This window comes from Cibotium barometz, chromosome 8 (assembly GCF_041138505.1).
Source record: "Cibotium barometz isolate CiBa-2024 chromosome 8, ASM4113850v1, whole genome shotgun sequence".
NCBI classification, from domain to species: Eukaryota; Viridiplantae; Streptophyta; class Polypodiopsida; order Cyatheales; family Cibotiaceae; genus Cibotium; species Cibotium barometz.
In genome coordinates this window covers 55,920,723-55,943,796 of record NC_141053.1, presented here as the reverse complement: position 1 = coordinate 55,943,796, position 23,074 = coordinate 55,920,723, and the positions used below count along the sequence as shown (strand labels likewise).

General features: G+C 44.9%; 1 protein-coding gene across 1 annotated transcript in view; it reads right to left on the bottom strand.

Moving 5' to 3' along the window:
- Positions 1-455: 455 nt before the first annotated feature.
- LOC147636438 (uncharacterized) overlaps positions 456-23,074 on the bottom strand; it is an 81,737-nt gene continuing 59,118 nt past the window's right edge. Inside the window, exon 7 of the mRNA XM_086801877.1 lies at positions 456-1,008. Within this exon, the coding sequence (XP_086658003.1) occupies positions 900-1,008 (109 nt within the window). The 3' untranslated portion in view covers positions 456-899. The remainder of the gene's footprint in view (positions 1,009-23,074) is intronic.

The following is a 23,074-nucleotide window of genomic DNA, read 5'->3' as shown; positions in this document are numbered from 1 at the left end:
CCTCTGAGAGCGGCCAACCACGGAAGGAGTCTCTCTCTCTCTCTCTCTCTCTCTCTCTCTCTCACACACACCCCAGGCCCGGCCGGGCCCCACACACGCACTTTTTGCCTTTTTTTCACCCCATCTTTTCGCTTCATGCCTTCATGCATTTTACCCTATTGGTGTAGGCGAACATTATTTGGAAGGAAAAAAAGCCAGCTCTTTTCTATTAGATGGATTCTTTTTGGGAAAAAAAGGTTCCAAAAAAAAATTGCAGCCCTTTTGCAAAGTACTTCCTCAGCAATCGATTTGGAATTCAAAACTGGGAGCCTTCTAACTTGAAGGGAAAATGGAAGATGCAACACATGGAATATTATTGGAAGCTTAGACCCACCTTTAACAAAGGTAGAAAAAGAAAAAACCATGACTGCATTTGCAGCTTCAAAATAATACTAATTTCAGACTTGGGAGTTGAAGGCAATGGTAATTTATTGTCTCTGGATCGTAAAAATTACATGGCTTGATGTGCATCGCATCAAATTGCAGAACTCTCATAACAATTCTCGTTGGAATCTTCTACACCACTTATACAACACTCTTACCACACTGGCTCTCCAGTGATTAAGTAAGCATGACAGGTGTCACGGAGAGACCAGGATCATGGATTTATGGTCACACACACTACAAGCCATCTTCAATGCTTGTTAGCTCCTCACCGGCCTCTCAAGCCCATGGTTAAATTATTAAGCTTGAGTATCAATCCTTGACACCTCCACAAGACTAACTTAAGGTGTGTGACTTTTTATATGTTATTGATAATTACTTAGCAAGTTGCTAGGCTAGACCTCCTGTTTTGACTAGGCTGAAACACATAATTTACAATGTAATAATTACTTGTAATTTTCCAAATAATGGCCATTCTAGCTAGGCATTTGAGAACTAGACTTTGGGAGAAGAGCGTCACCAAGTTCAACATTCATCGGAGGAAGTGGCGGCATGTGACTGATGATACCTGTCATGTCTTTGATACTAGTTATCGAAAGGGAGTTAAAAACAAAAAACAAAAAAAAAACCAGTCAGCGAGATGGCTCAACTTAATATTCAAAATGAATTCCAAAATAATGGAAAACAAAGCAACAAACTATGTTCAAATACAACTTTACTACAGAAACGTTAGATACACCTGCAGTTACCGGATTCCTCCCTTTTCATTGTGTCACATATTCATAGTGTAGGTAGCTAGTTACTTTTTCAGATTTCAGTTTTATTCCCATGGACCAGTATTTTCATTGAGCGTATTACTCTCTAGTCCCCTTTGGGTCTTTTGAAGACGTTAATATATCTTTCTTTCTTTCTCCCTCCCTTGCTACATCAAGGCCAAGGATGCATCCATGCGACATCAACATCATCGCCAACAAACGCCAAATTTTACTAGCTACTCCATTCGGGGAAACACATACGAGGGAAAATCTCACTTAACAAATCAAGCCGTTTCATTGGTGCACAGACAGCTCTAGTTTAATGGAAGATGTTTTTTTGGTGGCAATTGGGATGGCACAGTTGACCAGTTTTATGAGGTGATGTAGCTGAAAGTGTTGAAGATTTTGTGAATTGGTTTGCTAGACCATGTACATTTACAGCACATATATGGGATCTTGATGAATGGGAGACAATCTTGCCATGTCACGTGCACGCCCATGGCATGGCATAATCCTCAGCAGGAACACCAAATCCCTGATTAGGACAGTGGTTAGGACAGCATTTAGAGCATCATTATCATCAATAGCACCATCATCAGTGTCATCAGCAGTAGCATTAGCATCAGTATCATCCTCAGCATCAGAATCAGCAGTACCACCATCAACAGCATCTTCATGATCTTCAGCATCACCATCAGCAGCATAACCAGCAAGGAAGGTTTAGGGAACCAGTCGGCAGCTATATATGCCTTCGGCAGCAAGCAGGGCAGCATCCAGTTGAAGGCCAGCTATGTGGGGGCAAGCATTAAGTAAAGCCCAGTTTTTATGGCATTTTATGCCTCGACAGCATCTGTTGCTGGCTGACCAGCCCCTCTCAGCATCTGTTGCTGGCTGACCAGCCCCTCTCAGCATATATATATATAAGCATCACTCATAATTCAGCAAGTGCATTCAGTTCATTCACTCATTCACCATTGTAGTCATCATTAGAAGTTAAGGGGCCAAAGGTCAACCCCTAAGGGGCTCACCAAGGGCCTAAGCCATGTACAAGCATTTCAGCAACCTTTTTGTACCATAATAAATTGTCTTAATCATATTTATTTAGCATCTTGTTCTTAATCGAGCATAGGGCTGTGGATCAGTACAGCAAACGCTTCCGCGCATGCAACATGCCTTATTCAGAAGAAGCATCTGCAAGAGGAAGGTGTATTTGGCAAGCAAAAGATTTGAAGAGTGATTGGGATCAAACCTCAAAGGCATTGATTGCAGAATTCAGGTTCGTGCAGTTTTTTGGGTGTCTACAGTCCGTCCATTTTGCCATCCGTCATCTCGTCCGTCTGTCCCTATCGTCGTCCGTCAACTCGTCTAGTCGCCGTCCCCGTTGCCGATCGCCGTTGCGGTCGCCTCACCCCTGCCCGTTGCCTTCACATCCGGGTTCTTGCCTGCTCGCCGTCCATTTTGCCATCCGTCATCTCGTCCGTCTGTCCCTATCGTCGTCCGTCAACTCGTGTAGTCGCCGTCCCCGTTGCCAATCGCTGTCCCCGTTCCGGTCACCTCACCTGCCCGTTGCCTTCACATCCGGATTCTTGCCTGCTTGCCGTCCGTCGCCTTCGGCTGCCTACCTGCTCACCGTCCGATGTCTTCCCCTGCTGGCCATTCTGCTCTAAGGCTGGTCTTTGCCCTCTGTTAGCTGGCACCAGAACCTCAATCGCTCCACTGTCTCGCTTCAGCTCAGCACCTTCAAAGTTGCTGCTTCTCTATTGTGACACTTGGCTACCTGCCCCCCTTTCCAGGAGGTACTTTGGATTTTTGTTTTTGGGGTTTTTGAGAATTACATACTTTAGTGCATAATTCCAAGTGCAAGCAACACTACAATGCAAGATTTCAGATGCAGGGTTCAGTGAAAATTGGGGTTTTTTCGAAATTCTTGCTTAATTGCAAAATTCAAGGCAAATAGGACAATTTCATGCACACAACTACAAAATTTTTGCTTAATTGCAAAAATTAAAGCCACAAGCTTTGCAAAAATTTGGGGTTTTCAAAAGCTAGTGCTTAATTGCACAATTGAAGTTGCAGGGAACACACATATTTAGGGCTTTTCGCATTTGTGTGCAATTGGCACATCATACAGCTCACTAGTGATTTGCATTGCTTGTGTTGTCACGACACTCCAAACATTTATTGCAGCCTTGTATTAGAGGCAACACGTTTGCTCAGGAATTTGTGATTGCCAGGCATAGCACTCCAGTGCATTGGGTTTTTGCCTGCAGGTGCATACTTGGTTGCAAGTGTTTGCATATCTCTTGGCAAAGAGATTTCAGCATTATGACTGGGAATACAACTGATATATTTAGGGTTTTGTCCCAAGAGGACAAACTGGATGGCAATAACTACTCCCTGTGGAGTTTCATGGTCCGAAACCTTCTTGTGGCCAAAGGTTTATGGGCTCATGTATCAGGTGAAGATGTACGCCCTACAGACATAGCACCTAACACACTTGACCGTGGTGCTCAGCAAGCTACAATACTTGCTCCTCCCTCACACGAGCAGAAAAGATGGGATACTTGTGATGCCCAAGAAATGGCTTTGATTGCTTCGTCAATAAAGCAATCAATCATACCGCATACCAAGTCTTGCAGGACCTCACAACGAGCTTGGGATGTATTAGAGACCATGTATCGGGCTAAGAATGAGGCCAAAGTTGCCTTTGAGGTCATTCCTAAAAAGGAGTTGGTCTCCATGACACTATCATCACTGCCAGAAACTTACCTGAACTTCCACACATCGCTCACTCTAACTATGTGGGGAGACCTAGAACCAATCTTGTTTGAAGAGCTGGTTGGTTTATTGCTATAGGAGGAGCAAAACCGGAAGAACAAATCTTCCATCATGCAGAGCAGTGATAGGGCTTTTGTTGCCCAAGGCAAGGGCAAAGAAAAAGCAATTTTCAGCCAAAGGCTAATTTGGGACAATCTTCACAAAAGGCTAAAAATGATGCAAGCAAGCCCAAGAAAAAATACAAGTGTCACTACTGCAAAAAGCCGGGTCACTATTTAAATGAGTCCAAAAAGCAGCTTGAAAAGGAGAAGAAAAAGAAAAGCGGCATGGTTATAGATTCTTCTTCATCACCTGCACTGAAAGGCGATGCGTCAATAAATCTTGTGCAAGATGAGTGGACTTTTCTTACTTGCAATTATGATTTATCATTAGAGCATATGTCTCTCGGTGTCAATGAAAGACACCACATGATACTTTGACAGTGGTGCTTCTAAACACACTACCTCATAGAGGAATTTATTTAAGAAGCTTACGACTTCCCTAGAAGGCAAACAGGTAACATGTGCAAAAATTTCTTCTTATCCAGTTCAAGGTGTTGCTGAGGTGATCCTCACAACAACAAATGGTACAGACTTATGTCTTCCAGATGTATTGTATGTACCTAGGATTAAGAAGAACTTGTTGTCCATCTCCTCTTTTACTAAAAGAGGATATAAAGTAAACTTTGAGGATGACAGAGGCACAGTCAAAGACTGTGAAGATGGTTATGCATTAGTCACATCTGGCACATTGTACCATGGGTTATATCAACTTGACAAGGTTGACAAGAGAAAGCATGATGCTCATGTGGTTACCACTCTTACACCTACCATGCAAGAGGCAAAATTGTGGCATACCAAGTTTGGGCATGTGAATTTTGGCAGTCTAATGCTATTGCAAAGGCATCAACAAATGGTGCCTCATGTAGAACTTCCACCAAAACATGTATGTGGAGGGTGTATATTGGGTAAGATGCACAGAAATGCATTCCCAAAAGATGGATCAAAAAAGGCTGTCTGGAAATTATAGCTTGTGCACAGTGATGTGTGTGGTCCTATGCAGACACCATCTATTGGAAAGCATGTAGACTTTGTAACCTTTATCGATGACTACTCCAAATTTGCTTGGGTATATCCCTTGAAAGAAAAATCTGATGTATTTGCATGTTTTCACCATTTTGTGGCACACATTGAAAATCAAACAAGTTGCAAAGTGCAAACCCTCCGTAAAGATCGAGGGGGGAAATACATGTCCATTGCTTTCAAAGCTTTTATGGCAGAAAAGGGCATAAAGCATCTGCTCGTTCCTACAGCCCTCAACTGGATGCCAAATCTGCCATATTACTACCTTGACCTAACCCTCTATGCACGATGCCATATTCAGTGTAGTTAGAAAACGCGTTTCATTCCCTGAAAGAAACGTTGAAACGTTTCTGAAACATTTTCTTTTGGGAAACGTATTTCTTTCACACATTTTTTATAACATTTTTTTCCCCCAAAATCCAAAAATCCAACGTCAACATCAGGCGGCGAGTTGTTCGATAACATTTTCTCTAGTTTCCGTGCACCACCTTCCCCTCCTCGTCACCAGTGAATACGAGCGCTTCCCGGCCTACCCCAAACCTCCACGTTTCCTCCCTTGGGTCGCGTGTCTACAGCCAGGTGTGTTTTTTTATCAATCTTGCTTGCTAATTTTAGCCAATTTGGGGCAAGATGGAGATGATGCAAAATGGGGGTTTTCTTCACAGAGACCCCATTAAGCCTCCAATGTTTGCCTTAGATTTTGCCCAAGGGTCTTAAGCAGCTATGTAATCCATTACATGGCTGATTTTTGTCAATTGAAGTGTTTTGAAAATTAGGGGTTTCTCCGCAGGCACACTCCAACAACAAAATGACTCGCACAAGAAATGATATGTGGACCCATGTGATCGAATCGGCCTCCTACAAGGGTGGAGGTGCTTCCAAATGGCAGTGCAAGTATTGTGGTTTGCAGTCCGGTGGCAGCATAGACCAAGTGAAGGCCCATTTCACAGGTGTAGCAGGGAAGGGAGTTAGCTCTTGTCCACTTCTGCCGGATGCTATTAAGGCATCATTACAAGAGTGGAAGAGAGCCAAATTATTAGGCCAAATGAAGTTACCGACAGAAAAGGAGAGGAATGAAGATGAGGAGGAAGATGTGGATGTGTCAGCTACAAGTAGTACAAGTGTATCCAAGAAACAAAAGGTTTCTGAAGGCAGCTTTGCACCACGGGCACAAAGGACTCCCATCCCCATTGCCAAGGCCTTGCAAAGAGGAAGCATCAAAGCCAGTCTACAGATGCAAGCAAAGCAAGAGGCCACCCGAGAGCTGACAAAGCTCTTCATACAATGTGCTTTGTCTTTCAATATTGTGCGCACCGCACGATGGAAAAAGACCATGAGGGCAATCAGCCGCATAGGATGTGAGTGGGAGGGGCCCTCTCATGCGGCCTTGCGCACACGGGAGCTCAGAAGGGAGAGACAAGCTGTAGAGATGGAGGTAGAGCCTCTCAAGGAAACATGGAAAAAATATGGATGCACTCTTCTATGTGATGGATGGTCAGATGTTAGAAAAAGGAATGTTTATAACATCCTCGTCTCATCATGCAAGGGCACAATGTTCTTGCGTGCCATAGATGCATTATTGGCAAGCACAATGGTGACAGGTGAGTACATTTGGAGACACATTCGAGAGGTTGTCATGGAGATTGGGTCACAGAATATAGTGCAGGTGATCACTGATAATGGCTCAAACTGTGTCTCCATGGGAAGGATACTTGAGGAGTTTCCTGCCATTCTTTGGCCTCCATGTGCTGCTCATAGCTTGGACCTCCTCATTGAGAATGTATCACCATTTGGCCACCTGAATGGTTCACTCTTGCTTTCACACTATGTACATATTGGATTGGTGTCCATGGCTTATGGAATGTGTCACCAATTGGCCGACCATTTGGTCCATTCCTAGTTTTCGCGTCTCGTTCACTTGAGGCCAGGCCAGTGTCTCGTGTGAAGAGGCCAGTATTTTGCTGACATGGACGGGAGCCAGACTGGTGCCACCCGTGTGTTAGCAGGATGGTGTCGTATGGACGGGATCCAGATCAGTGCCACCCGTGTATGACCTGGACTGTGTTCGATCCATGGGACTGTCACTCCATGGAAGAGCCAGTATTCGTGCCCTGTTTTACCTATGGGATTGTCACACCATAGGGAGACTCGTGCCTGGAACTGTGTCTTACCTATGGGACTGTCACTCCATAGGAAGACCAGGTTTTTATGTTTTTATGTCGTGCCAGTTTTGTGCCGACAGATATTTTGTACATGTTCCATGAACGGGAGATATGTCCATGTTACTTTTTGCACATGCACACATATTTTGCATGTTTGAAACTGTTTTCGCATGACATGTATTTGTGTGTTTGCCTGCCTGACGTGTTACTTACTGAGCGGGGACGCCTGCCAGTGAGTCGTGAAGTCTGCTCTGTATTCTGACGAGTTTTAGTGCATGTGAACAAGTGGTAAGTATGTCGCACTTGTTGTTTTAATGTTATTTTATTCTAACCCCTTTATTTTATAAGGTTAGGGGTTCACACTTATTTAAAAGTGGGCACCCCCTTTGGGCACCCACTTTGGGACCAAGGTGGGGAGCCCCACTTTTAAGTGAGTGTGGGGGTGGGCATGGTCACCTACCCCCACTAATCCCCCACATGCATGCGTGGGTATCACTAAGGTTAACTCCACCTTTATTTTATTTAAAAGAAGGGCTCTCTTCAAGCGTGGCATGCATCGCTTCTTGCGTTTGTCCATCACCCATCGCTTCCTTCTTACGTAGACAACCGGCGACCAGCACTCCGGCTCCTCTCAGGCTGCGCATGCCACCTCCAGTGGGCTGCGTTTCTGCATACGGCCAGCAGGCAGTGTCCATCAGCAGCAACAGGCGGCCTTTCTCCTTAGACTGCGCTCCGTCCCCCATACAGGTTGTGCAGGCTACGCTGCTGCTCTTCACAGGCGGCTGACTATCTCTGCTGGCGACTGCACCATAGGCTGACGGCTGCCTACTCTACAGGCGGCTGTGTGTTTTATCTCTAGCAAGGCTACGTTGCCTCTCTTGCTGCAGGCGACTGTGTGACCAACTTCAGTGGGTTACTCCTCTTCTCCTGCAGGCGCCTACTCCTCTTCCCAAGCAGGCGATCCCTTCTCCATACAGGAGGCTGTGCATTCTATAAGGTGGCTGCACTTGTTGTAGCCAGGCGGCATCTTTCTTCATAGCAGGTTGCTCCTCCACACAGCAGCCAGGTCTCTATCCTTCCTGCAAGTGGATACTTCTTCTCTCACAACAGGCGGCTGTACCCTTCGTGGTGGTGCTTGTCTTGTTAGTTCTACACAAGGCAACTATTCCTTCAACAAGGGTGGCTTCATCTTCTTCAAACACCACGAGTATGGTCTTTCTTTATCAACCATCTACAAGTAAGTGATTTTCAGATTTGAGTAAAGTATTATATGTTTAAATCTGATAAGGGATTCATCCCTCTACGGCCACACCCGTTCGGTGCCGGGTTGTCCAAGCTGTATTGGCGAACCTCGGTCCAAAGGTGCTGAGATCGGGAGAGCCAGGCGTTAGTACGAGAGCGCCTGTTTGTGCGTGGTCTCGGAACACCAGTGAGGCGCTCTCCGCGGAGTCCAGTGAAAGCACAGGACCGCAGAGATTGGACCACACTAGTGGTCGTTCTGCTTCGAGCTTCTACATCGAAATTCGAGCCTACTTGTTTGGTACTGTTTTCATATGTACATGGACATTATCTGGTTCTCAGAACCCATGGAGCATTGTATTCATTAAATACTCCCAATAAATATATCATATATTGAGGGGGGGGTCGGCCCGTTCCGGCCCCAGTGCTGGTGTCCATCTTTCCATTTCTGTTCATTTAAATTTCAAGTTGTTTTAAGTTGTCCATTTCATATTTGTGGTTTTAAAGTTGTGCTATTAAGCGTGTGGGTGTCCAACGGAGTCTTTCCCACTTGACGGGATCGGTTTCATTGGTATCAGAGCAAGGTTGTTTCCCTCTTCCTAGTGGGGAAACGAGCCTGTGTACTGGACATCCCGCTTTTAGCAAACTTTGAACACAATGGACAGCCAAGGCAACCCTTTGGAAGTACCTAATTCGAGGGGTCCCTCTAGTGCCTCTCGTGGGTCTGATGCCCTGCGTGGTAGGCACAAGCCCCTTGAAAGGGTTCTTGATAGTGAATCCAAGGGTCAACTGTCTCGAGGAAAGACAGTTATGCTTGAACAAGAGCCTGATGCTATGAGGGCTGAAATGGAACATATGAGAAAACTTTTGCAGGCTCAAGAGCAAGAATTGAAGTTTTTGCACGAAGATCCACATCTGCAAAGTGCTATTGAAGCCAGGAAGGCTGATGCTATGGTTGATGTAACTTTCGAATCAATGGCTCGTGAAGTGGGCAAGAAACCAAGGGAGTTGGCACTTGCCTATCTCCTTCGCAAAGGTGATATCAAAGAGGGGGATGACGGAGAGCTGATTTTCAGAAATCCACCTCGTTTGAAGCATGGAGATCCTGCATCCCAGAGGCTGAAATCTTTTATGCAAAAGGAAGAGGTGACTGTCACCTCTCGACATGCATCCTCTCCACAAGGCACTAAGCCTGACAGATATAAGTATGCCAGTGCTCATGGAGGGCACGAAAGTCACATGCATGCAAGATATGTATCTCATGGTGACAGGTCTACTTCCAGAAAAATTTTGCCTTCTGAGTTGTCTCATGGAGAGACCATGCCATATGCAGGTAAGTCACATGCATCTGAGCTTCGAGTTCGTGGAGCACATGCCACCGTGTCCCATGAAGCTTCTATGACGGCCCATGGAGCCCATGCAGACAGGGCTACCCCGTTGGATAAGGGGAAAAGAAAAAGAGAGGACCATGAGCCTCATGCCAGGAAGCTCAAGGAGTTCAAAGCAGGTGATAAATTTGTCAAATTCGATGTCTTTCATGGTGAACATGATGCTTCTAAGGTGTTAGTGTTTGTGGCACAGTTCGACATTGCTTTTAGCGATGAGGACTTTACAGAAAAATCAAAGGTGCGCCATGCTAGCATGTTTCTAAAAGGGACTGCTGCCCATTGGTGGATCACCGAAAAGATCACCAAGGATCCCATCTCTACTTGGAAGGAATTCAAAGATAGATTTTATGCTCAGTTCTTGCCACCCAATGCAGAGCAAACTCTCACTCAAAAGTGGGACAGGCTGGAACAAAAGATAATGAGAGTGTGCAACAGTATGTTAACAAATTCTGGAAAGTGTTGCTGGAAGTGACTCCCTTCATGCTAATCACAGAGGATGAAAGAAAGAGGAAGTTTCGTTCTGGATTGCAACCAGCATATAGATCGGGTATTGAATTGCACCCAAAACATACGTTGCAACAACTCAACAGCTTCTGCTCTTGCTACGGAGCAATTGGTGCTCAAGATCAAGCAGGATCAAGGAGGTTCCAAGGGGAAGGACAAGGCTGTCCCAAATCAACAAAAGGGCGGACAGCCATCTAAAAAGAACTTCCGGGAGCCTTACAAGGGTGGTAAAGCTGAAAATAGCACATCTAAAGAACAGGGCCCAAGGAAGAACAAATTTGGATTAACCCCGGAGCAAAGAGAGCAATATGCCAAGGATGGAAAATGCTTTTCTTGTGGTAGCAAAGACCACATGTTTCGGCAATGCCCAGATCGCAAACCAAAGCACGAGGACAAGCACACCAAAGCAAATGTTCATGCAGTTCCTGATGTGCAAGGTAATACAGGTCATGATGCAAAAGAGCGTATGGTTTGCAAGGCTTGGGGGAAAATCAAGGATCAGTCCGCACTCTTCATGTTTGATGACTGTGCAACTGACAATTTCATCTCTATGCAAATGGCAGCTGCATTGGGTATTGAGGTTGAAAACATGGGACCTCAGATTGAAGCCGAAGCTGCATTTATTGGTAAAGAGGTGCAGGTTACCCCTTTGATTGGGAAGTTGCGTATCCATATACAGGGCTATCTTGATAATGAGCATTTTCTAGTTCCTCCTCTGAATGGATGTGATGTATTGTTGGGCAAGCCGTGGCACCATAGGCTTGAGCCCCGCAAAGACTACAAGTCTAATATGATTTCCTTTATGCATAAAGACCGCATGCATTTTATTGATGCTGGCAAAGAAGGGGATTCCATCCCAGTTGTATCACACATCCAAATTAATAAAGCAATGAAAAAGAGTCTTTCAGCGTACTTGGTTTTTGTGCGTGATAGTCTTGTGCCAAATCATCAAAATGTGGATGCTATGTCTAATGATAAGCTGAATTTTCTTAATGCATTCAACGACTGTTTTGCTGACTCGTTGCCAGGTGAATTACCTCCCCAAAGGCCCGAAGATCACCGCATAGATCTTGTGCCAGGTAGTTCTCCACCTAACAAACCCGCATACCGAGTGAGTGCTGCACAAGAAGAAGAAATTATGAAGCAGGTAAACGAGCTTTTAGAGAAAGGTTTGGTTCAGCCTAGTTCCTCACCTTACTGCTCTCCTGTGCTTCTTGTTCAAAAGAAGGACGGATCATTCCGTATGTGTGTAGACTATAGAGCTTTGAACAAGCTTACCATCAAGAACAGATTCCCAATTCCACGTATTGATGATATCTTGGATAAGCTTGATGGTTCAGCTTGCTTTAGCAGACTTGATTTGAAGAGTGGTTATCACCAGATACGCGTGGTGCCACAAGATGTCCATAAGACTGCATTCAGGACAGCCTTCGGATTATATGAATTCTTGGTAATGCCTTTTGGTCTCACCAATGCTCCTGCTACTTTTAATCGTATGATGGATAGGATATTCCGACCCCATCGCAAGTTTACAGGAGTCTTCTTTGATGATATCTTGGTTTTCTCCAAGAATGAGCAGGAACACAAAACTCATTTGATCACAGTGTTCGAAGAGTTGCGGAAGCATAAACTTTTCGTCAATGCTAAGAAGAGCGAGTTTTTCCTTTCAGAGATTCATTATCTGGGACATATTGTATCCAAGGATGGAGTTACAATGGATCCTGCAAAGATAGAGACTATTCGGAATTGGCCCGAATTGCAAAACGTACATCAAGTACGTAGTTTTCTGGGATTATGTTCATACTACAGGCGTTTCATAAGGCATTTTGCTATGATTGCCACTCCTCTACATGATCTCACGAAGAAGAAAACTGCTTTCAAATGGACTTCAAAGGAACAGGATGCTTTCTTGCAGCTCAAGCATGCGATCATATGTGGTCCAGTATTGATTGTTCCTGACTTGCACAAGTCATTCATGGTTGAATGTGATGCTTGTGGTGATTGCATAGGAGCTGTCCTAAATCAAGAAGGGCATGCAGTTGCATACGAGAGCCGTCGTTTGCATGATGCTGAGCTTCATATGGATATCTATGAGAAAGAGCTCTTGGCTGTAATTCACGCCTTAAAGATTTGGAAACATTACCTTCTTGGGGCTGAATTTGTAGTCAAGACAGATCATCAAAGCTTGAGATACTTTCTATCTCAAACCAAGCTTTCAGAGAAGCAGATGAGAATGGCAAATTTTCTTTCCATGTTTCATTTTCAGATTGTGCATACCCCAGGAAAGAAAAATGTAGTGGCCGATGCACTATCTAGGAGGCCTTATATTGCTGCAGTCTCAGTGGCCTCTCATGGAGATCTATCTGCTATGAGAGATTTGTATCATTTGGATGCTGATTTTTGCCATATATGGACTGATTTGATGGCTGGTCATTCACATGCCTCTTATGTAATCAATGAGGGTTATCTCATGAAGGATAATTGTCTATGTGTGGTGAAGGATTTGCGTCCAAAGGTTATGGACGAATGTCACGCTCCACCATATGCTGGTCATAGAGGTATTATGCCTACTACTCGCATGATTCAGAGGTACTTCTTTTGGCCGAGCATGCGTAAGGACATTGAGGCTTATGTGCGTGCATGTATTACTTGCCAAAAGGTGAAATTTGACAGGCAAAAGCCTCCAGGTTTGCTTCAGCCATTGCCTATTCCCTCGCAACCTTGGGAAAGTATCACGATGGATTTTATTATGGATTTGCCTAGATCCCAGCATGGGAATGATGCTATTTGGACTATTGTGGACAGGTTTAGCAAGCAAGCTCACTTCTTGCCTGTCAAGAAAACCATCAAAGCTGATCATATGGTAAAGCTTTTTCTTGCTAATGTTTTCAAGCATCATGGTATGCCTAAATCCATTGTTGGGGATAGAGATCCCAGGACTACAAGCCTATTTTGGAGGGCTTTGTTTGACAATATGGGTACTAAGCTTGAGTTTTCATCAGCTTATCATCCCCAAACGGATGGCCAAAGTGAAGCTGCAAATTCAGCCGTGTTGGATTTGTTGAAGTGTTATGTGGCAGATCAAAAGAGTGCATGGGAGAAGTATCTTCCACTTGTTGAGTTTGCCTACAACAATACGATCCATGCTTCCACGGGCAAGGCTCCGTTTGAGATTATTTATGGCAGAGTGGTCTTGCCACCCATCCTTCATACAAAGGATGAGATTTTTGCAGCTGATGAATATGTTCGTGACTTGGATGTTGCCTTTGGTCAGGTGCGGACAGCCACTGCAAGATCTCAGGATAAGCATAAAATGGCTGCTGACAAGCATAGAAGGGACATGGAAGTCAAAGAAGGTGATTAGGTATTGCTGAAATTTGAGAAGGCTAGGCTTCGGAAGAGGCCAGGACGAGAAGGATCATATCCTAAGCTTTCTCCTCGCTATTATGGACCCTTCAAGGTGATTCACAAGATCAATGAAGTGTCCTACAGGCTTGCTTTACCTAGTCATTGGAAGATTCACAATGCTTTTCATGTGAGTCTATTTCGGAAATATGTGGGGCCAGATCCTGATGAGCCTATCACAGAAGATCCACCAGAAATTGAAGAGCTTGAGGAGATCCTCCAGCCAGAACAGATTGTTTTTCACAAGGAGAGAAAGCTACCTGCAGGAAAGCTTTCCAGGAGATACCTTGTGAAGTTTAAAAATTATTTGCCTATTGATGCCAAGTGGGTAAATGAGGATTATTTTGCAGATTATCCGCAGTTGTTGCAGGCATATCTTAAGGCTTTTCAGTTGAGGTCAACTCTTTAGAAGCCCGGGGGGATGTCACCAATTGGCCGACCATTTGGTCCATTCCTAGTTTTTGCGTCTCGTTCACTTGAGGCCACGCCAGTGTCTCGTGTGAAGAGGCCAGTATTTTGCTGACATGGACGGGAGCCAGACTGGTGCCACCCGTGTGTTAGCAGGATGGTGTCGTATGGACGGGAGCCAGATCAGTGCCACCCGTGTATGACCTGGACTGTGTTCGATCCATGGGACTGTCACTCCATGGAAGAGCCAGTATTCGTGCCCTGTTTTACCTATGGGACTGTCACACCATAGGGAGACTCGTGCCTGGAACTGTGTCTTACCTATGGGACTGTCACTCCATAGGAAGACCAGGTTTTTATGTTTTTATGTCGTGCCAGTTTTGTGCCGACAGATATTTTGTACATGTTCCATGAACGGGAGATATGTCCATGTTACTTTTTGCACATGCACACATATTTTGCATGTTTGAAACTGTTTTCGCATGACATGTATTTGTGTGTTTGCCTGCCTGACGTGTTACTTACTGAGCGGGGACGCCTGCCAGTGAGTCGTGAAGTCTGCTCTGTATTCTGACGAGTTTTAGTGCATGTGAACAGGTGGTAAGTATGTCGCACTTGTTGTTTTAATGTTATTTTATTCTAACCCCTTTATTTTATAAGGTTAGGGGTTCACACTTATTTAAAAGTGGGCACCCCCTTTGGGCACCCACTTTGGAGCCAAGGTGGGGAGCCCCACTTTTAAGTGAGTGTGGGGGTGGGCATGGTCACCTACCCCCACTAATCCCCCACATGCATGCGTGGGTATCACTAAGGTTAACTCCACCTTTATTTTATTTAAAAGAAGGGCTCTCTTCAAGCGTGGCATGCATCGCTTCTTGCGTTTGTCCATCACCCATCGCTTCCTTCTTACGTAGACAACCGGCGACCAGCACTCCGGCTCCTCTCAGGCTGCGCATGCCACCTCCAGTGGGCTGCGTTTCTGCATACGGCCAGCAGGCAGTGTCCATCAGCAGCAACAGGCGGCCTTTCTCCTTAGACTGCGCTCCGTCCCCCATACAGGTTGTGCAGGCTACGCTGCTGCTCTTCACAGGCGGCTGACTATCTCTGCTGGCGACTGCACCATAGGCTGACGGCTGCCTACTCTACAGGCGGCTGTGTGTTTTATCTCTAGCAAGGCTACGTTGCCTTTCTTGCTGCAGGCGACTGTGTGACCAACTTCAGTGGGTTACTCCTCTTCTCCTGCAGGCGCCTACTCCTCTTCCCAAGCAGGCGATCCCTTCTCCATACAGGAGGCTGTGCATTCTATAAGGTGGCTGCACTTGTTGTAGCCAGGCGGCATCTTTCTTCATAGCAGGTTGCTCCTCCACACAGCAGCCAGGTCTCTATCCTTCCTGCAAGTGGATACTTCTTCTCTCACAGCAGGCGGCTGTACCCTTCGTGGTGGTGCTTGTCTTGTTAGTTCTACACAAGGCAACTATTCCTTCGACAAGGGTGGCTTCATCTTCTTCAAACACCACGAGTATGGTCTTTCTTTATCAACCATCTACAAGTAAGTGATTTTCAGATTTGAGTAAAGTATTATATGTTTAAATCTGATAAGGGATTCATCCCTCTACGGCCACACCCGTTCGGTGCCGGGTTGTCCAAGCTGTATTGGCGAACCTCGGTCCAAAGGTGCTGAGATCGGGAGAGCCAGGCGTTAGTACGAGAGCGCCTGTTTGTGCGTGGTCTCGGAACACCAGTGAGGCGCTCTCCGCGGAGTCCAGTGAAAGCACAGGACCGCAGAGATTGGACCACACTAGTGGTCGTTCTGCTTCGAGCTTCTACATCGAAATTCGAGCCTACTTGTTTGGTACTGTTTTCATATGTACATGGACATTATCTAGTTCTCAGAACCCATGGAGCATTGTATTCATTGAATACTCCCAATAAATATATCATATATTGAGGGGGGGGTCGGCCCGTTCCGGCCCGAGTACTGGTGTCCATCTTTCCATTTCTGTTCATTTAAATTTCAAGTTGTTTTAAGTTGTCCATTTCATATTTGTGGTTTTAAAGTTGTGCTATTAAGCGTGTGGGTGTCCAACGGAGTCTTTCCCACTTGACGGGATCGGTTTCAGAATGTGCCTATGCATGTGATTGACATGTGTCATGCTGTATAGTTGGATATGATATTCCGCTAGGACTTGACGTTATCATGCCCGGAATATCTGGAGGACTTGGCTTTCCGCTAGGACATGTGCCTTCGTGTACATGGCCGGAAACGCCTGGAGGATTGGCTTTCCACTGGGTCTGGTATCGCATATACTTGCCTGGGAACGCTTGGTCTTATATGGTTTCATGAACGGAAATTTGCCAATGCTGCATTGCATAGCATCTTTATGTGCTTACCTGCAAATGAAATAACATGCTCTTTTCATGCCTGCATGACCTATGTGTAGTTCCGAGCTAGGAGACGCCCGCCCGTGAACCATGCGTGTGAAACTGTCTGCTGACATGGTTGTGTGGCATGTGAACAGGTGGTAAGTCAATCTAGGCTCAAATAGCCTTTAGGACTTGGCCAATATTTATAAGTGAGTGCGTTCCCACTTCATTAAAGTTTTCCAAAAGTCACTTATAAATTATGACCGCTGCCAAGTTCACAATCACTGAAGTCTCGAGGCGGACAAGACTCAATGTCGAGGACCTGATCCTCCCTTTTTACTCATAAATGGGCATCTCCCCATGTCCTCTCACTTGATTAGACCCCAATTCACTTACTTATTAAGAGAAAATTCGTGTTTTCTCTTCATGAGGATTTTTGGAGGCTGAAAACTCTGTTTTTCCACCATTTTTCTCCATTTCCAAGCTCTCCATAGTCATACCCAAATTGCTAGGGTGTTTTCCAAGCTTCCAAGAGTGTTTCCAAGTGCTAATCACTCTCCTACTCACTCCCAATGACTGAAATTCAGCAAAACAGCTCTCATTTTTGCTGTAATTTTTGGTCTTTTTACTGAAAACCCTAATTTCAGCCTTCCTTTCTCAAGTTGAACCATAGGGGAAGCTTTCCCAGGGTTCCCTTCATCCTCTTGAAGACTTTTGTCGCAAAGGATTGCGGCAAATCGAAGATATCAACACTTCTAAAGCTTCCAACGCGAAGGCTTCCGCTTGCAACAACTTCTATGAAGACTGGTAAGCTAATTGGACAATGTGTTGCCATTACTTATTCAGTAGAAGGGCAAGACTCCTTGTTTAGCCGCCCTGTGTAGTATTTCTCTTGTCCTATGTGCTCTGAAGATGTTGCTACCTTGCTTGGTAGAACATAGAGCCAATGGTAAAGAATATGGGCACTGATGTCGGGCCGAGCATCAAGGCAGCTCCTTGGTGATCTACATCGACATACCATTGTTTTCGAAATGAATTTCATATGCATTGGCATAGAGGATTTGGCAATGGATGCCCGTGAAGCTATGTATTGAATTTCTCCAATAGTAATAAATTTACTCAAGGGAGGGGTCGGCCGTTCCGGCTCATTGTGTGTCTCTTGTCAATTCAGCAATTTACTTCTTGTATATGAGCAAGTGTCCTTCAAATCTTAGTGTATTTAAGTGTATTGATTAGCATTGTGTTCAACCAAGTTACATTGGTATCAGAGCATACGGTTCTCTTTCACTTCTATCGTGAGAGACAATCACCCTGAACACTAGCTATCTCTACACTTAGAACATTATGGACAGCCATACAATGAATGTTGGAGATGCTAATACAAGAGGCAAGGACAATGAAATGCATGCCTCCAATGCTTTACAGGATGAGGAAACTCATGTGGTGCACAATAGGGAATATGAATATGTGGAACAGTCGTCCCGTAGCAAAGAGAAGATGCAAGAAGAAGAGTCCATAGTCTTAAGGGCTGAACTTACTCATATGTAGGCTCTTCTCCATGCGCAACAAGAAGAATTGAATCTCTATCGCCGCGAGGATCCATTGGTACATGATCGTTTGAAGGCCAAGAAAGTTGAATCTTATATAGATCATGCAATGGCAATGATTGCTCAAGAGTTGCACATGCAACCGAGGGATGCAGCACGTGCATACTTGGCTCGTACCAAGGATGCCTATGCAGAAAAGGCAACCATCCCACATGTCTTGGAATCCCTGCTGGTGCCCGAACAAGAACTTATGTCTAAGAGGATAAATCTCCATGCTATGGGAGAGGAACAATCAGTGACTTCACGCCATGCAGGAATACCTCATGTAGCCCGTGAAGGATACAATGTTTATGGCAGTGGTCAAAATGTATATCAAATACCATTGCCAGCTGAAAATGTACATGCAACATGGGCTGCAATTTTTTGTTGGTGCAGGTATTCCGCGTATCTCTCATGCCACTCATGCCTTCGAGTGTGCTCGTGAGGGAGAAGTTATGGCTAAAAATGTATCAATGCATGTTGAGGGGCCAGCCATGCCTCATGCTTACAGGGCACATGTATCTATGCCTTATGCATCACCTTTTGGTCCTAAAATGATGCCAATTATAGGGGCTGTCCCAATGGACAAACATGGGGGAAAACATGTTGAGATGCACACACATGCATCAAAGTCTCGTGACTTCACAGCCAGAGACAAATCTGTGAAGTTTGACACATATCATGGGGAATATGATACATCAAAGGCACTTGCTTTTATTGTCCGGTTTGATATTGCTTTCAGTGATGAGGATTTCACTCAGAAATCCATGATCCGACATGTAAGCATGTTCATGAAAGGCACTGCTGCCCATTGGTGGCTCACGGAGAAGCTCTCACCGAATCCTGTTAGATCATGGGAAGAGTTCAAGGAGAGGTTCTATGCTCAATTCTTGCCTCCCAATGCATTGAATGAGATAACAATGAAGTGGGATTGGGTGTCCATTTATGCATGTCACCGAGGCGGAAAGGAAGAGAAGGTTTCAATCGGGATTGCAACCCGTGTACAAGCGGGATTACAAATGTATCCTGGTCATACCTTACACCAATTAATCGCAGCCGCCACCACCACCGCCACCGAGCAATTGGAACTCAAATTGAGTCGATCCAATAAGGCTAAACCCTCATTTCAAGGCAACGAGAGGGCTGTCCAAAACCTGCAAAATGATGGACAGCCACCTAAAAGGGACCAAAACCAAGCCAAATCAAGTCCAAAAGCTGAAAATAAGTTTGCTAAAAAGCACCCTTATAAGCCGGCAAACTTCGGTCTTAGTGCTGAGAAGAAGAAGCAATACATGCGTGAAGGCAAATGCTTTACTTGTGGCAACACTGAGCACATGGCAAGAGCATGCCCAAATACGAAGAATAAAGCTGAAAATGCGAATGTACCGAAGCCCAAGGTACATATGGTTCCCGATGTGCAAGGGGATACAATGCATGAGGGCAAAGATAGGGTTGTATGCAAAGCTTGGGGACAACTCAAGAATCAGCCCGCTTAGTTTATGTTTGATGATTGTGCAACGGAGAATTTCATATCCACTCAGATGGCAGCTACTTTGGGTATTGAAGTGGAGGACATGGGTCCTCAAATTGAAGCAGGGGCTGCCTTTGTTGGGAGAGAAGTGCAGGTCATGCCTATTTTTAGCAAGTTGCGCATACACATTCAAGGCTATGTGGATCATGAGGATTTTCTACTTCTTGAGAAGGGTTTGGTTCAGCCAAGCTCTTCCCCATATTGTTCACCCGTCCTCTTAGTTCAAAAGAAGGATGGATCCTTTCGTATGTGTGTGGATTATAGAGCTTTGAATAAGCTTACCAACAAGAATCGGTTTCCGATCCCACGCATAGACGACATCCTTGACAAGTTGGATGGATCGGCATGCTTTAGCTGAATTGATCTCAAGAGTGGATATCATCAAGTGCGTGTAGTGCCTGAGGATGTACACAAAACTGCTTTCAAGACAGCATTTGGGCTTTATGAGTATCTTGTTATGCCTTTTGGTCTTACAAATGCCCCGGCTACATTCAATAGAATGATGGATCGCATATTCCGTGGGTACAGGAAATTTACAGGTGTCTTCTTTGATGACATCCTAGTCTTCTCGAAGACCGAAGAAGAGCATAAAGTTCATTTGGCTATTGTTTTTGAAGAGCTCCATAAGCATAAACTCTTCCTAAATGCAAAGAAGAGTGAGTTCTTCTTGTCAGAGATACATTATCTTGGGCATATTGTGTCCAAAGATGAAGTGCAGATGGATCCTGCAAAGATTGATGCAATTCGGAATTGGCCCGAATTGAGTTCGGTGCATGAGATCCGTAGTTTTCTTGGATTATGCTCTTACTACCGCAAGTTCATTCGGCACTTTGCATGGATTGCTTCTCCTTTGCATGATTTGACAAAGAAGAAAGCCGTGTTCAAATGGACTAATGTAGAGAGAGATGCATTCCTCAAATTGAAAGATGCAACTACTCATGGTCCAGTGTTGATCGTTCCGGATTTGCAAAAGCCTTTTTGTGTGAAATGTGATGCATCTGGAAATTGCATAGGAGCTGTCCTTAATCAAGAGGGACACGCCGTGGCTTATAACAGCCATAGGTTGCATGATGCGGAGCTATCTCTTGGTATATATGAGAAAAGAGCTCTTGGCTGTAATTCATGCACTTACTATATGGAAACATTACCTTCTTGGGACTGATTTCACTGTGAAGACAGATCACCAGAGTTTGAGGTATTTTCTTACTCAAACTAAGTTGTCAGAGAAGCATATGAGAATAGCCAATTTCCTCTCTATGTTTCATTTTCAAATCTTGCACACCCCGGAAAAGAAGAATGTAGTGGCCGATGCATTGTCACGAAAGCCGTATGTAGCAGCTATCTCGGTTGTCTCTCATGGGGACTTGTCTACCATGCGTGATTTGTATCATATGGATGCTGATTTTGGGCTGATTTGATGGCTGGTCATGCACATGCCTCATATGTGATCAAAGAGAGTTATCTCATGAAAGATAATTGCCTATGTGTGGTGTCTAACATAAGGCAAAAGGTTTTGGATGAGTGCCATGCTCCTCCATATGCTGGTCATAGAGGCATAATGCCTACTACGCACATGATTGAGCGGTATTTCTTTTGGCCATGTATGCGGAAGGACATAGAGGCACATGTGCGTACATGTATCACCTGTCAAAAGGTCAAATTTGATAGGCAAAAGGCACCAGGTTTGCTTCAGCCATTGCCTATTCCCACGCAGCCATGGGAAAGTATTACAATGGATTTCATTATGGACTTGCCACGTACCCAACAGGGTAATGATGCAATTTGGACAATTGTGGACAGGTTTAGCAAGCAAGCTCATTTCTTGCCGGTCAAAAAGACCATCAAAGTTGAGCATATGGGTAAAATATATCTTCCACAAGTGTTCAAACATCATGGAATGCCGAAGTCCATTGTGGGAGATAGAGATCCCAGGACTACAAGTCTCTTTTGGCGGGCCTTATTTGATAATATGGGCACCAAATTGGACTTCTCATCAGCTCATCACCCTCAAACGGATGGACAGAGTGAGGCTGCAAATTCAGCCGTGTTGGATCTCTTGAAATGTTATGTGGCGGATCAAAAGTCTTTTTGGGAGAAATACTTACCACTTGTGGAATTTGCATACAACAACACAGTGCATGCATCTACGGGAAAGGCCCCGTTTGAGATTGTTTATGGTAAGGTGGTTTTGCCACCCATCCTTCGCACAAAGGATGAGATATTTGCAGCTGGTAAGTATGTAAGAGACTTGGATATTGCTTTTGCTCAGGTGCGGACAGCCATTGCAAGGTCACAAGACAAGCATAAAAAGACTGCCGACAAGCATAGAAGGCAATTGGATGTTAAAGAGAATGATTGGGTATTGCTGAAATTTGAGAAAGCAAGACTTGCAAAGAGGCCTGGCAAAGAGGGTGCATATCCTAAGCTTGCAACCAGGTACCATGGACCTTTTCGAGTGATCGAGAAGATCAATGAAGTGGCTTTCAGATTGGCATTACCTAGCCATTGACACATACACAATGCTTTTCATGTGAGTCTCCTTCGCAAGTATGTAGGGCCGGAGCCCAGTGATATGGTCAGTGAGGATTCACCAGAAGTGGATGAGCTTGAGGAGATCTTGCAACCAGAGCAGATTGTGTATCACAAGGAACGCAAGCTTGCTACAAGCAAAGTTGTGAGAAGTTACCTTGTGAAGTCTAAGAACTATCTTCCCATTGATACTATATGGGTAGATGAAGTGTTCTTCAAAGATTGCCCGCATGTGCTTCAGACATATTTGGATGCATTTCAATTGCGGACAACAGTTTAGAAGCGGGGGGGAATGTCAACATTTGGCCACCCAAATGGTTCATTCTTGCTTTCACACTATGTACATATTGGATTGGTGTCCATGGCTTATGGAATGTGCCTATGCATGTGATTGACACGTGTCATGCTGTATAGTTGGATATGATATTCCGCTGGGACTTGACGTTATCATGCCCGGAATATCTGGAGGACTTGGCTTTCCGCTGGGACATGTGCCTTTGTGTACATGCCCGGAAACGCCTGGAGGATTGGCTTTCCACTGGGTCTGGTATCGCATATACTTGCCTGGAAACGCTTGGTCTTATATGGTTTCATGAACGGAAATTGCTCATGCCAATGCTGCATTGCATAGCATCTTTATGTGCTTGCCTGCAAATGAAATTACATGCTGTTTTCATGCCTGCATGACCTATGTGTAGTTCCGGGCTAGGAGACGCCCGCCCGTGAATCGTGCGTGTGAAACTGTCTGCTGACATGGTTGTGTGGCATGTGAACAGGTGGTAAGTATTACCCAATCTAGGCTCAAATAGCCTTTAGGACTTAGCCAATATTTATAAGTGAGTGCGTTCCCACTTCATTAAAGTTTGGGCGCCCAAAAGTCA